The sequence below is a fragment of the Eutrema salsugineum genome, unplaced genomic scaffold (assembly GCF_000478725.1).
Source record: "Eutrema salsugineum unplaced genomic scaffold, Eutsalg1_0 scaffold_19, whole genome shotgun sequence".
NCBI lineage: Eukaryota > Viridiplantae > Streptophyta > Magnoliopsida > Brassicales > Brassicaceae > Eutrema > Eutrema salsugineum.
This window is the reverse complement of record NW_006256838.1, coordinates 2,307,169-2,321,569: the sequence shown is the minus strand read 5'-3', so window position 1 is coordinate 2,321,569 and position 14,401 is coordinate 2,307,169. Positions and strand designations below refer to the sequence as shown.

The 14,401-nt window shown below is 38.9% G+C and overlaps 5 protein-coding genes across 9 annotated transcripts; all 5 read left to right on the top strand.

Moving 5' to 3' along the window:
• Nucleotides 1-246: 246 nt before the first annotated feature.
• On the top strand, nucleotides 247-2,092 carry LOC18019913 (uncharacterized protein At3g28850). The gene has a single exon (XM_006402851.2). The coding sequence runs from the start codon at nucleotides 567-569 to the stop codon at nucleotides 1,845-1,847; it is 1,281 nt and encodes a 426-aa protein (XP_006402914.1). The 5' UTR covers nucleotides 247-566; the 3' UTR covers nucleotides 1,848-2,092.
• A 205-nt stretch (nucleotides 2,093-2,297) lies between these two features.
• On the top strand, nucleotides 2,298-4,149 carry LOC18019912 (DNA-directed RNA polymerase V subunit 5A). Its single transcript, XM_006402850.2, has 4 exons — nucleotides 2,298-2,653; nucleotides 3,407-3,583; nucleotides 3,677-3,790; nucleotides 3,889-4,149. Exons 1-4 carry the CDS (start codon nucleotides 2,366-2,368, stop codon nucleotides 4,012-4,014), a joined length of 705 nt encoding a protein of 234 aa, XP_006402913.1. The 5' UTR covers nucleotides 2,298-2,365; the 3' UTR covers nucleotides 4,015-4,149.
• Nucleotides 4,150-4,878: 729 nt separating this feature from the next.
• On the top strand, nucleotides 4,879-7,368 carry LOC18019910. Of its 5 annotated transcripts, none has more exons than XM_006402848.2 (9): nucleotides 4,879-4,964; nucleotides 5,135-5,302; nucleotides 5,456-5,619; nucleotides 5,797-6,099; nucleotides 6,336-6,470; nucleotides 6,558-6,600; nucleotides 6,692-6,748; nucleotides 6,837-6,951; nucleotides 7,037-7,368. In XM_006402848.2, the coding sequence occupies exons 4-9, from the start codon at nucleotides 5,861-5,863 to the stop codon at nucleotides 7,183-7,185; spliced, it is 738 nt and encodes a 245-aa protein (XP_006402911.1). In that variant the 5' UTR covers nucleotides 4,879-4,964; nucleotides 5,135-5,302; nucleotides 5,456-5,619; nucleotides 5,797-5,860; the 3' UTR covers nucleotides 7,186-7,368. The 5 variants fall into 5 exon arrangements, with proteins under 5 accessions (XP_006402911.1, XP_024012864.1, XP_024012866.1 ...); XM_024157096.1 differs by having other exon boundaries at nucleotides 4,894-4,964; nucleotides 5,135-5,184; XM_024157098.1 differs by having other exon boundaries at nucleotides 4,912-4,964; nucleotides 5,055-5,184; nucleotides 5,485-5,619.
• Nucleotides 7,369-7,522: 154 nt separating this feature from the next.
• LOC18019909 (mitochondrial fission 1 protein A) lies at nucleotides 7,523-9,196 on the top strand. Its single transcript, XM_006402847.2, has 5 exons — nucleotides 7,523-7,764; nucleotides 8,175-8,313; nucleotides 8,477-8,598; nucleotides 8,726-8,789; nucleotides 8,929-9,196. The coding sequence occupies exons 1-5, from the start codon at nucleotides 7,672-7,674 to the stop codon at nucleotides 9,021-9,023; spliced, it is 513 nt and encodes a 170-aa protein (XP_006402910.1). The 5' UTR covers nucleotides 7,523-7,671; the 3' UTR covers nucleotides 9,024-9,196.
• Nucleotides 9,197-10,467: 1,271 nt separating this feature from the next.
• Nucleotides 10,468-12,761, top strand: LOC18019908 (origin of replication complex subunit 5). The gene is made up of 4 exons (XM_006402846.2): nucleotides 10,468-11,360; nucleotides 11,447-11,860; nucleotides 12,024-12,360; nucleotides 12,457-12,761. The coding sequence occupies exons 1-4, from the start codon at nucleotides 10,516-10,518 to the stop codon at nucleotides 12,505-12,507; spliced, it is 1,647 nt and encodes a 548-aa protein (XP_006402909.1). The 5' UTR covers nucleotides 10,468-10,515; the 3' UTR covers nucleotides 12,508-12,761.
• The last annotated feature ends 1,640 nt before the right edge of the window (nucleotides 12,762-14,401 follow it).

The following is a 14,401-nucleotide window of genomic DNA, read 5'->3' as shown; positions in this document are numbered from 1 at the left end:
TAATATTATCTTCTATGGTCTAAAATAAAAGTAATTTAGCAAAAAGTTTTGAATTGACAAAGATAAATGCTATATATTTTATTACATTACATAATTTTAGAAACAGAAGTTATTATAAAGTCTTTTGAAAAGGAGATGTCAATATTTTGATGAATTTGATGAACTTTTCTTTTCTCCTATCTTGTTTTAGTACTAATAGAAAAATAAAATAAAGATTGCAGTTATGTGGATCATGACCTTTATATTTAATTTTTCTCATTTTCTAATTTGATTCTTGGTTCTTCTATATCTTGTAAACGAAACTTCAGCATTCGTTCCTCAATCAAAATCAAATCGAAATATCGGTGTCCGAAAGATCAACATCACCATCGTTCCTCTGCCATTAAATTTCACCATCTTCCACCTCCAACTGCACTAGACAGCTATTCTCCACCTTCCTCCCTATCTCTCTAGCTTTCTCCTTCTGTTCTCTATCACCCAAAAAAAAAAGATCTTAGAATAACCCAGAAAGAGGAAAGTAACGAAAACACCATTCAAAGTCAAGTGTTTGTTTAATTCGACTCAAAATGGGTTCTTCTGCTTCGAAAACAGCTTCTTCCGCTTCTTCTACGTCTTCCTCCGCTACGGTTTCTCCACCGACGACGAATTTCGCATCCGATTTCCCTTCGCCGGCGGTTCAGAGAGCTTTCTCTTTTCCGACGCCGTTGGTTCACCATCCTCCGGCTAGAAAAGGCGACACTCATCACCTCGTCTCCCTCACATCTACCTCGTACGGTTCTCTTCTCCTCATCGATCTCGACGGATCCAAAAACTCCTCCGACCAACAGACGCTTCCCCGTATCTCTGTCCCCGGAAAGAGCACGCCAGATCCGGTTTCACGCGACTCGTTCTCCCCTGACTCAGTCATTAACACATGGGAGCTTATGGACGGCTTGGACGACGAATTCGAATTCGAAATTCCCAAACCTGGTAAGCTTGATTCCAGTCTAAATTCGGGTTTTTGCACTAAACCCGACGCGAATCGGAATGTGGGTCTAAGTGGGTCTGCGTTGAAATTGGAGGAATCTTACGAATTTGTGAGAATCGAACAAGACGAAGAAGATTGGGTCCCGTTGTCTTATAAACCTAAGCAACCTCTGTGGAAGCATCTTTCTGAAGAATCATTTTTATCTGGTTTAGATCCTAGCATTGTCTCATCTTACAAGAAAGCTTTGTCTTCTAAGCAATTAAGCAGTCATAGTATCAATGTCGACACTAGAAACCCTATCAGACCCACAAAGTCCCTCTCTTGCAGCCCAACAACATCAAAACCAGCCATCTTGATCAGCGAACCAACATCTGTATGCTCTAGTCCACTGAGTTCTCAAGCCAAACCAAGATTACAAGAAACAGAAGACAAGATTGTACTCTACTTCACTACACTCCGAGGAATTCGAAAGACGTACGAGGATTGCTGTTGCGTTAGAACGATATTGAGAGGGCTTCAAGTAACGGTAGACGAACGCGACATCTCAATGGATTCCAAATACAGGAAAGAGCTTCAAAGCCTGCTTGGCTCTGCAGAGAAACCTGTTTGTTTGCCTCAGGTGTTTATCAGAGGAACCCACATTGGTGGCGTCGAGGAGATTCTGAAGCTAAACGATGATGGTGAATTAGCAGAGATGTTGAAAGATTTCCCTGCTTGTGAATGCCAGGGGACATGCCGGAGCTGTGGTGATGCAAGGTTTGTGCCTTGTACTAACTGTGATGGTAGCACCAAAGTGTTTGAGGAGCAAGACGAACGGTTCAAGCGGTGTCCGAAATGCAATGAGAATGGATTGGTGCGTTGTCGCGAGTGTTGCCTCTAGGCAATATCTTGGATCAGAAAGCTGTGTCCTGTGTGGGTGAAAAGGGGCTTAGATTGATCGTGTGAATTGTGAAAGAGAAGAAGAGAGAGTGTTATTGTACATTGCAATAAGAAATGGCTCAAGGCTAATCATTATTACTCTGTTCTCTTGTGTGGGTGCTGTGTTCTTTTGTTCCTTATTTGTTCTTGCTCTTAGACACTTTTAACATTTTAAACTAAATGATTATTACTATATTATTACAAGTACATAAAATGTTTGTTGATGATTGGTAATTCGCATTATCGCTCAATGGTGTTTTTTATTTATGGATAAAAATTACTGTTAGGCAGTTCTGTCTTCTAACTTTCCAAGTTTACATTTCTCGGTTCATAATTAGACTTAGATCGATCGATAAATATAATTAAAATATTGACTTTATAACAGTAGTTAAGGACTTCCTTCATTGAAACGACACCGTTTCTAGTCCCCTTAAAATCCGTCACTGTACTCAAGCTTGCTCAGATAGCTAGGGAGAGAAAATGGAGGGGAAAGGGAACGAGAAAGCTCCGGCTACGGGTTCAGGTTCGGGTCCGGGTTCGGGTCGGGGTATGTGTCTGAGCAAGTACGAGGATCCAATGAGTGAAGAGAGTCATAGATACTACCTTGCGAGGCGGAATGCTTTGATGATGCTCCGGGACAGAGGCTACGAAGTTTCCGCCGAAGATATCAATCTCTCCCTCCAAGATTTTCGAACTGTTTACGGCGAACATCCCGATGTAAACCGTCTCCGTATCTCAGCTCAGCTTCGCTCCGATTCTTCCAAAAAGGTATTATCAAGCTTTTGCCTTTGCATGTTGGGGTTTTACTGTTTGGATGCGAAGAAAGTGGCGGAAAATCCAAAATCCGGAATATTTCCGCTGCTTTTGTCTTCGAATTGAAGTTATATGTGTTAACTTTTGTGGATTCGGATTTGACTAAATCTACTTTGGTTTGTTTTTTTTGCAGTATGATATACCCTTAATCTATAGAGCTTAGTTTCTGTAATGCATGTCACTGTCTCCAATTGATATAAGTATAACTACTACTGTATGTCCCTTATCATTTATCAAGTAGTATGTCTCATCTGTTTGTCCTCTGAAACTTTGTAATTTGAAGTTTTTCTGGTAAAAACTTAACAAGTGACAAGTGATTCTTAGATCTCTGGCTCTGGCTAATGAAGATTTTTGTGACGGAGTGTGAGTTGTGATACCAAATTGCAAAAGACCGGTGAAGTTGATTATTTTGTTTAAAGTCTTACCCTTTTTTTGTTGGTTGGTTCATTTCATGTCGTCACTGATTTGCTTTCATAACTAGTAGGAAACCGCCTTTCTATTATGATTTTTTTTTTGTCAAGTAGTTGCTTATGCCTTTGGTTTCTTTTGTAACAGCGGAATTCATATATATTCGCAATGCTTCTTACATCATCTCTTGTCTTATGGTTATGGCATAACGACAGATATCTCATTTTGATCCTCCGGACATAATAAGAGTGTTGGTTTAATGGGTCTGGTTCAACAAGTTTTGTGGTTTTGGTTTTTCAGGTCAAGGTTGTCTTTTTTGGTACTGGCATGGTTAAAGTCAACGCAATCCGTACTGTTGCAGCAGATGTACTTAGCCAAGAAACCATATCCGGGCTGATAATGGTTCTGCAAAACCACGTAACCAATCAAGCATTGAAAGCCATTGAACTTTTTTCTTTCAAGGTCGAGATATTCCAGGTACATATACAGATAACTTCTTCCTGATCTAGGTTTTGCTGCGATAACTTCAAATCTGTAACACCTACTTTCCTTCTCGGCTGTCTTGTTAAGATAACCGACTTGCTAGTCAACATAACCAACCATGTACTTAAGCCGAAACATCGGGTTTTGAATGATAAAGAAAAGACAGCACTTCTCAAGAAGTTTAATATCGAGGAAAAACAGGTGCAGTATCTCTCTTGGAGCTTAAAAACCTTGGCTTATGATTATTAACTCAAGCTTCTTAGCTTTCTAACTGTTCTTTCGAAAATTAATTTTGATAGCTTCCTCGGATTTCAAAGAAAGACGCCGTTGTGCGGTACTACGGACTAGAGAAAGGGCAAGTTGTGAAAGTGAATTACAGAGGCCAACTCACAGAGTCACATGTTGCCTACCGTTGTGTGTGGTGAAGTAAACCAAATTTTTGTTTTTAACCATTTTGAGTGTAGTTATTTTCAGCAAAACTTTTCCTTGGTTTTATTCTTCATCCTAGAAGATCCTTTGCTGTAAACCCACGATAAAAATTTAGTAAACAAAAGAAGATCCTTTGCTTGTTCTTGAAAATGTTTCCATTTTTGTCTTTCCTTAAAAAGAACAGTATCTATACGTTATCGAAACACAAAAAGCCAGCCATGGAGACTCCACCATTAGTGATTCATCAGAGTTTCGGAGACGGGCAAAGCTCGTTGATGGATCGGTTCGAGCGGTTATCATTCGAGGCTCACCTCAACAAAGCCTTGCTTGGTCGGAGCCTATCCGAGTCCGGTTTCTCTTCGATGTACAGTGCGGTCGTCCTCGATGATTCCCCAATACGTACGGAGGATCAGGCTTGCCACAAAGTCCGAAGAGGATTAGGTGTGAATAAGATACTGAAAAATCTGATGAAACCAATTAGATACTGTAGCAGAAAAATCGGCGGAGGAAGAAAGCAAGAGGCGTACGATTTAGATGCCCGGAGTTTTAAAAAGTGGCAAACTTTCAGCAAATCTGTCCGATTATTTTGAGTTTTTAATGCACTTGTGTATCTTTGTCATGACAAGATAACTAACTACATTACCTGTTTTGGGGGTGTGCTTAGGTCAGCAGTTTTTTTTTTCTTGTTTCGTAGGAAATAGAAATCTACTAAGCCAACGGTCGAGATTAGTTTTTAAAGTTTAATCCAAAGGTTGTGATTTATTGCCATTCAATTCAGTAAAGCAAAAGATACTCTGCCTACAACATGTGCGACAGACTCAACAAAACCCCTTGCGAGTGCTCAATAAAAAAAAAAAAACTTTCTTACTTACAATATTGAAGTCTTGTTTTTTCCCCTACGATTCACAAAATTTGTGTGTTCTGCTTCTCCGTTTCAAACGTATCGGTAAGTCTCGCATCCTAATCTTATCGAATATATTGAAAATCCCATATTTGTTTTCAAATCAGGAACTGATTACATCTCTCGTCTCCCCAGAATTTTCTGCCTCGCATCGAAATCTGAAGTGAAGGTTCTAAGTTCTAAGTTTTTCTTTGGTTTTCTAATTGTGGTTGCAGCTGAGTTAAGTGGAAGAGAGAGAGCTACAGAGAGAGAGGCTTTGTTGAAGGTAATCAGCAGACCAATTAATAAACTTCACAGAATAGTTAAACTCTTCATACCACTTGATCAAGAAAAGATGTCTTCTAATCCAACGGATTAAATGTTCAACCCTCTCTCATAATAAAGTATGTAGCCTATGCGTGGTTTCTTTGATACACATACATAGATTTTGGCTTCTGAGTTGCTGGTCGTTGGATTCAAAATTGGATATGCTTTTATTATATTTAGGTTCTTCACTCATTATTATGTTTCTGATTTTATTCTGATTTTTTCCTAAGGTTTTGTGGTTTGCGTATGCAAATAGCAGTAAAAGTGTAGGACAGAGTGCAGATAGCTGGTTAGAGATAGCAGAAGAAAGCGAGTAACGTAAAAATCTATATGTTCTCGGAAACACCTTCATTTCATTATACAGCATAGTCCGAATCATCTTCTTCTTTCTTCGGTAAGTAACGTTCATCAATTTTTCATTTTTGACCTACGTCACTCTAATCTGTCTCACAAGGCAATGCTTTTAGCCATTTGCAATCATAAAAATTAACTTCACGACACATTTATTATAGTTATCTTTAGCGCTTCTTTTCTTTAATGGTTCTCATAAGTGTTATTGCTAATTCCTCAGGCGAGAGTTGTAGTCGTATGGGAACCTAAGCGAAAAAAAGGAACTTGTGGCAGGCAAGGATCAGATGCATAGTAGCTCCATCCCCGCTTGTGACCCTGAAAAGCTGCAAGACAAGGCTCCCGAGAAGCAGAGCGAGTCTGCCAAGGAAGTGAACCTCACGATTGTTGTCTGCAATGGAGATTCTAGTCGAGCACATGAAACCGCAGAATTGGCTCAGGTCTCCGTGCCACTGCCAGTGGAGAAGGAAGAGTCCCCGAAAAAGGCCTGCTTGTCCAGGAATGCCAGCTCTCACGAGCAGTGTAGGTCTGCTTCCTTCCTTTTCTTATCAGGAGACTAATTTTGACAGTTCCAAGAATGTGAATTCTCTTCTTACTATGTTTCCTAGGAATAATGTCTGCTTTGGTATATAGGTTAATGGGTTTTTGTCTTGCTCATTACTCTTTTGCTGTGATATGTTTGTCTGTTATAATCAAGTTATGAACATGGTTTAACTGAATCAGGCTCATTGGTCGTTGCTCTCTCTCTTTTTTGATAAATAGGGTTTGCCAACAAGAGAAAGAAGAGGCTTTGATTGAACTGGGGTGCCAATGTCGTGGTGGAATTTCTAAAGCACATAGAACATGCATAGATGCGTGGTTTCGGACAAAAGGCTCTAATCAGTGCGAGATCTGTCAGTGAGTAGACATTTCCTCGTTTGCTTGAGATTCAATTGGAGGAGAGACTATGCTTATTTGGTGCTACAATTTTCTCTGTTTCTGCAGGGCAGTAGCTGTCAACGTGCCACCTCCAGAGACCCAACCAACTGTAAGTACATTATTTCTTGGAACAAAGAAAAGATATTTATAGCTTGTGTAGTTGTAATACATGATGCACGCTGTTTCTGCCTTTTGAGCAGACAAATTACTGGGTGTGGAGGATTGATCCAAGCTATAGACAAGAACAGCGTGAAAGAGTAAGTGTGTCTATTAGTAGCCATTTGGATTGAAGAGTCTGGTTTTTTCTCTTGTGTAAAGATGGCAAGTGTTCTCGTGTCATGGCAGGGATGTTTCAGTCCACTCTGGGTAGCATTCTCTATTCTGATAGGCGGTCTAATGCTGGATGTGTTAATATCCATCACACTCGGTGTGTCTGCGCTCCCGGTTAACATAATCATTGGTACGTTTGTTTTGTCAATGTAGCTTAAGTTGGTTATATGGTTGCTAGTGATTGAGTAAGTTTGTTGAGATCTCGGGTTTTGCAGGAGTGATAGTGTTGCTAGGGCTAGGAACAGCGTTAAGGCTGACTTTGGAGTTCTGCTACGAATGGAGCTTGAGAAGAGCGGTTCAAAGGGCGGTGCAGAGGAGCGCTGAATCAAACTTTAATAATATTGCATACCCTCCTGCCTTGTAGTTGTGGGATATGTGCACTTGTTGAAAAAACTCTCTGTGTATGTAAAAGTTGTGTTGTGTGAGACTTGTGATTATTTTACAATGCTGAATTTGTTGGGAGCATCACTTTGCCTCTTCTTTTTCTATAGCTCAAATGTTTACAAGTACAGTAACAAACCCAACATATTTTTGGGTTTCTCTGATACATTTCTCCTTTCTCTCAGCATGAACCATATAAGTAAAGACCATCAAATTTGGTATTGTTTGGCCCTAACCACAATAAATGTAGTTCTAACCAATAGTAGGGGTTCTACTGGAAAAATAAAAGATATGGGATAAAGATGGGGTAGATCTAAAATACAGGGTCTTGTTAATAACTTCGACTTCAAGGGATAAATATTTCTCCTTCCCCTGAACTTGGGGTACAAGTCCACCCTCCCTCCTTTAAGAATAAAGAGAGAAGAAACGGAGACCGCGTGAACGGTGTATCAAAGTTAGAATCGCTTCAATGGATGCTAAGATCGGACAATTCTTTGACTCCGTCGGTTCCTTTTTCAGCGGCGGCGATAAGATCCCTTGGTCCGACGGCGATGTCATCGCTGTAAGTTTCCTCTCTCCTTCTTCGGTTCCGTTTTTGTCCGCCTATGGTTTCAGAAGCGAACAACAATCTACTAGTAGGATGGAATCACGAGCTGTATTACGGAAATTAGAACTGTAATCGTGCTATTTTGTGAAATCGGGTTTTATTTCCCGAGGGTTAGTCGGTCCTTGGTCAGATTATTTTTTGGGAATTCGGAAGTTTTGAATCGAGCTTTAGAAGTTTATGAATTGTGAATATCGTCTTCAATTGAGCGTGATTGCTGATTATTTGCACCTTTCGTTGGATCCTTTCACTAGAAATGCGAGTTTGTTAACTGTAGAACTTTACTAAATGTCACAGAATCATAGTTTTACTTTTTGTCTTCTTTAATCTTCAAGCTCACCAGCTAAAACCTGTTGTTTTGATGGCAGGGATGTGAAAGAGAGGTTCGAGAGGCCACAGATGCTGGCTCTGAAGAACTTAAGAAAGAGTGCCTAATGCGCTTGTCGTGGGCTCTCGTTCATTCCCATCAAACCGAAGATGTGCAACGCGGAATAGCCATGCTTGAAGGTAGTAACACTCCTATCTTATTCTTTTGCAAACCATGGCCTGAAAGTTTTCCGGTTTTGTTTCAAACTTAAACACGATTTCGACACAGAAAGCAGAAGCTTTCTTTTCTTCTGCATCATAATTCATGTAAACATGAAGACTGATAAAAATGTTGTTGTTGCAGCATCTCTTGCAAACAGTGCTCCTCCTCTAGAGGACCGAGAGAAGCTCTATTTACTTGCTGTTGGATACTACAGAAGTGGGGATTACTCAAAGAGCAGGCAGCTTGTTGACCGCTGTATCGAGGTTTTCATCCACTTCCCAACTCTTTTTCTTTATACATTGTTTCATCCGCTGTATTTTGACTCTGCTTATATAGTATATGTATGTGTGCACCTTCTTTCCCTCTTTGACGAATGGTTTGGTTTCATAGATGCAACCCGATTGGAGACAAGCTTTGGTCCTAAAGAAGACCATAGAAGACAAAATCACAAAGGGTAAGCCACTCTTCAAACAAAAACACAAAACTTATTCACAAGAAATGAAAGTTCTAGGGACTGCGAATGTTACTAACAAAATCACAGAGTTGCTAAATTGTATTTTTTTTTTTTTTTTAATTTTGGTTTGTATTCTCAGATGGTGTTATAGGGATAGGCATCACGGCTTCAGCTGTGGGAGCCGTTGGTCTCATAGCTGGTGGGATTGTAGCAGCGCTGGCTCGCAAGAAATGATGACCACGATCCTCACTTCTTCCTTGTGTATACATTAGCTACTTGCTTTTATAACTCTTCTTCTTCCGCTTTTGACAATTTTCTCTCTGCCTGCTTGACATATTGAATAATTTTGCGGAGTTTTGTAATACAGAAGCTTGAGTTGGATTTTTCATCTTTATTGGGTTATTTTTATAACTTTTGCGTATAAACATGTTGCTATCTTAATCTTGAACTTGACTATGATCCAACTCCAAAGTTGGCTAAGCTCTCTTTTGTCAAAAACTTATCAAAAAGAAAACAACGTTGACCAAAATCCCTTAGAAAATACTCCTAAAAACTTGACCAAAATATTCCTTTAGTTCCTTCTGAAGCTACGCCGTTTAGTGTTTTACAGAAATGATGCGTTTTGTCCATCTTCCTACTTACTGCATCTTCTTCACTCGGGTCGTGCGTGATTTCTGAATTCTAATTGTCAAAAAGAAAACCCTAAATTCCCGCTTCTTCTCGGCCTTTCTCAATTCGTCTGGTTTTTTTTTTCATCCTTGCGGCTTATTCAGGACAAAACCTTCCGCCAACTCGGCTTTGATAGTTTTTGGGTGTTGTTTCTTGCTGCCGCCACAGCTTGTGCTATAGCATTGGGGAAATTTGTGTTTCATTTCTTGAAGGAGAAGCCAGATCAAAGAAACCCACCACGACCATTGTGGGATAGATTCCTTGAGCCAGATCAAAATTCATACATAAACAAAGTGACGAAACGTGAATTCTCCTCAATCCCAAGCGTGCCAGAGAATAAACCTGAAGAAGCAAACTCATCAAACAATGGCAGTCAAAACTAGCACCTACTTCATTTTCCTTGCAATAATAATAACCATATGTTTGTTTATAGGAATTGTCTGAAATTCCAAACAAAAAGACACATTTCCTTGGTTCCTGATGATCATTGTCTACTGTGATATATAAGGTTTTAGATTCTGCTCTCGTTATGACCTACCTATAAAGTATAAACACCATAATAGCTAATTAGCAAAAATTATGCATTCAAAAGAAAAAGGCGCAAGGAAAGAGCTTGTTACAGAGGAAAATTTACCCTTAGCTCGATTCGTTTCCAGAAAACCACCAAAGTCAAACATTCGGCGCAGTATAAACCGCCAGACTCTACACCGAATCACTCACCGAAGAACCGAAATCGAAGCATTTCAATAACAAGAACAACAATCCAGAGGAAAAATAGAAGCAGAATTTATACAAAAAAAATAATAAAATAATAGAAGCAGAATTTTTGGTCGATCCAAGTCCATTTCGTTTAGCAACGGAAACGCTTATTTTGTCAACAATAAACTCTATTTTTTTTTAGAAAAAAAAAAGACATTAAGTGGGCCAAACGGCCCATTAGAATCAAAACAAATAATCCTTATTTCTCGTATAAATTGGTAGCCTTGCAATTGATGAAAACCCTAAGCGTCGATTGCCAAAGCCGTTTTTCTCTTGTGTTCGTAGTCGACCTGAGAAGATGAAGGTAGAGTCATTTTGCTCATTTTTTCAAAACCAAGAGAGTTCGAAAGTCACTCGAAGAAACACCAGGTCTTCATCTTCTGTTACTGTTGAGAACCCAGAACCCAATGAATCCCACCAACCAACCGTTGATGATCTCACATTTGGAGAAGAATCAATCACTTTGGATGCTCTTCTCTCTGATTTTCCAGGCAGACGCTCTCAGATTCTTGACCTGATTCGTCTTATCGGCCCATTGGATTGCCCTTCCTTTCCAATAATGGTCTATGGAGACGCTTCTACTGGAAAAACCAGTGTTGTTCTTCAGGTGTTCAGGCATCTCAATCGCCCCTTTGTTTATTCAAGCTGCCGTACATGTTACAGTCCACGTCTCTTGTTTGAGTCGGTTCTGAATCAGCTGTTGCTGCATAGCAAGTGTTCTTCAAATGGGTATTCTAGCGCAAAACGATGTGACAAGCCATCTGATTTTGTCAACTTACTTCGTCAAGCTCTCAGCAATGTGATGGAAACTCTAGACTCTAAATCCGGAACCTCAAGATCAAGTAAGCCGGATGGAAAACCTGTGGGGAAGATGGTGTATCTCATACTTGATCATGTGGATCTTATCAAAGAGTGGGAAAAAGGCACTATGATTCTGCAGTTTCTTTTCAGTTTGTATTCTGTTTTGAAGATGCCTCAACTTGGTATAATTCTCATCAGCGGATTGCCACCAGATGTTTATTACTCAAACATGGGATACACAGACCCTATACCTGTTTATTTTCCTGTGTATTCTCAAGAGGAACTTCATCAAATTTTCTTGAGAAACCAAGCTAACCGGGATTTATACTCCGCATTCCTCGAGTAAGCCCCTATAGTATAACCTTACCTCCCTATTTGCTTTATCTAAGCTTCACTCATACTAACGAAGTTTTTTTGGTGTCAAACAGTTCTGTATTGAAACCTTTTTGTAGGGTCACGAGGAGAGTTGACGAACTTTCCACTACCATCTCATCATTGTTCAGAAAGTATTGTGAACCGCTTGATGATTTAGGGCTTTCACCGAGTGAAGATCTGAAGAGAAGGCTGTATAACCAACTTAAACCGCTTATTGCTCCTTGTTTAAATGAGATATTCAGGGTCTCAAGTCGCCCTAATGATGGCGACAACAGAGGCGAGAGAAGGCAGAAAGCCAGCTGCAGCTCTGAAAACCGTGAAGAAGTTGAAAAATTAGACTTCCATATGTCTACTTCAGCAAAGTATCTTCTTATTGCGGCGTTTCTCGCTTCAAGAAACCCAGCAACGCTGGATGCGTCGATGTTCGACTCCACAGGGGGCATGGATAATCGTAAAAGAAAGCGCAAGTAAGTTATATCAAACTCATTGTTTCTTTTTTGACGTATTGCTTAGTAGAAAATGATTTGATTCAGTGAGTTTGATAGTAAGCCTAGTAAAAATACGTAATGGTAATGGTGGTGTGTTCTCGTGATGCATTTGAATAAAAGAATCTGTTTTTTTCCTTCTCAGGGCCTCAGAGAAATCGATGGAAAAGAAGGAAATTGCAGAGCAGGAAGCAGTCATGAAAGGGCCGGGAAGCTTTCCATTGGAGAGACTATTGGCGATATTCCAGTGTATTGCCTCTGTAGGAGATTCTTCATTTGGCGAAGAGGAAGAAGGAAAAGAAGAAGAAGAAGAAGAAGAAGAAGCGACGGGTTACGACAGAGAGAATAACAACCTGATGTCTGATGTTCTGCTTCAAGTCTCAAGTCTTTGTGATGCAAACTTTATAACAAAAAGTGGAAGCTGCCCATTAGAAGGTTCTGTTAGATACCGATCCATGGTGTCTGAAGATCTGGCTCTCAAGGTAACAAAAACTTGATTTGCAAGTATTGAGTCGTTGTATATCATAGGGGGCGATACAGAGATTAATGTTGATGTTTTCTCTTATTTTGGTATATAGGTTGCGAGAAGTCTCAGGTTTCCACTGTCCAAGTACTTGTACAGAAGATAATGTGTGAAATCCAAAAGCTTTTGAGGAAGAAACTACTCTCGATGCGTTAAAACACTCGAAGCAATGGCCCAGACAGCTATGTTGTTCTGTTAATGTCTGCATTTTGTGTGTGTGTGTGTGTGTGTGTAAACTTAGCCATGGTTTTAACTTTTAACACAGGAGGCTAAAGCTTTTGATGGAGAAAACTGAGCCTTGGCCATAAGTCTAAAAATGTAAATGAAAAGCCTTAAAATTATATATTAGTCGACATAATTAAAAGCAAGACATGGTCCCATTGCACATATACAAGTTTGGTCACCAAGTAGTCTATGGTGATCCCCATTTATCTTATCTAACCTTCAAAATATTCCAAACATGCAAATTGTTCGGCCTTCAATCTTGGGAAGCTTTTTGGCATCATAGAAATCTTCCATCGTAGACCTTTTCCCTCTGAAATTACAGTACCCACATCTCAAGCTTTATAAATATTCATTAATCAAGACGTATAACAAGAGAAGCGTCCATAAGATTATAGACGACAACAATATTGCATGACTAAACGAACCCAAAAAAGAACAAACCATTAAAGGAAAAGCCCTAACCAAGAAAATAAGAAGAAACAAAAACAAAACCAGGAAGTAGGTGTGACTTATATGATGTTAGAGTGTCGTAGGGGTCCACACTAGGGGATGCTAGGTCTATCTCTACTACTACCTCCCAATTTCAGTCCTAGTCTCAGATGGAAGTCTCTCTTCAAAGATTCAGAGACCCCATGTTAGCCATTGACTGCATACGTGGTAGTTATTTCTCCATCTCATTTAATTAGTGGAAGGTGGAAAATCATCTCCAATAGGGATAGGCAGGATAAAATAATGAAAAGAACAAAAATAAGCCTTTCAGTTTTTTGTTTCTGAAACAATTTTGATTTCTTGCAGTTTTTTGCATGACCACATTAATTGGCTTTGTATACATTTAAAATGGAAAAGATCGATTCAAAAAGTATATGATACACATATATGTGCATTTTCATTGTCTATGACCTTTTATTGGATATACGTTTACCAAATTTTTGTGACCACCATATATCATCATTATTATATTTAATTACCAGTACTTCCCTTTTTTCTACATTTGGAAAATCTATATGAGCATATTTATTGTCTTTGTATATGTCTGAAGTGAAAAAGTTGATTTAAAGTTACAGTTACTGATATGCATAATTGGAGAAACTTAATGTATCATATCGCTCAAATTTATTTCATTTCGCTTAAAATTTCTAATAAAAGAGTGTAGTATCAAAATTTTAGTGCATAGATCTGTACATTTTTATTGTCCATGACCTTTTTTGTTATAAGCATTTAAACTAATCATCAGTAAACCCAAAGAACCGAAAGCACACACAAAATATCAAAACAACTTGGATACTTTTAGTCATGATCGGGCGGATAAAAGCTAGATTAGTTGTGCTTAACATTGTAATTGTAGCAATGATAGTGACTGGAAGTGAGTTCTTCGCTACCTGTGATGTCGAAATAGATCGACTTTTGAAAACACTCAAAAAACCTCCTCTTAAATCCATCAAGGTTAATTAAATTTGTGGACTAACATGAAAATTACATTTAACTACATTGTTTTTCATTTTTGTTTGTTTTCAATTCCTAATTGTATACTTTTTTTTTAATTATGTGTAGAGTGGAGATGGATATACAATAGATTGTGTTCATATCAAAAATCATCCAATTTATGACCATCCTTTATTCAAAAATCACACCATTCAGGTTCATGAAGCTTTTTTAGTTATTTTTCTTAGTTACACAAAAATCAATTGATAATACTTTGTGATAGATCTACAAATCATAAATAATACTGTGATGCGTAAATTAAGCAATAATGTTTTTGAATGTTCACATTTACA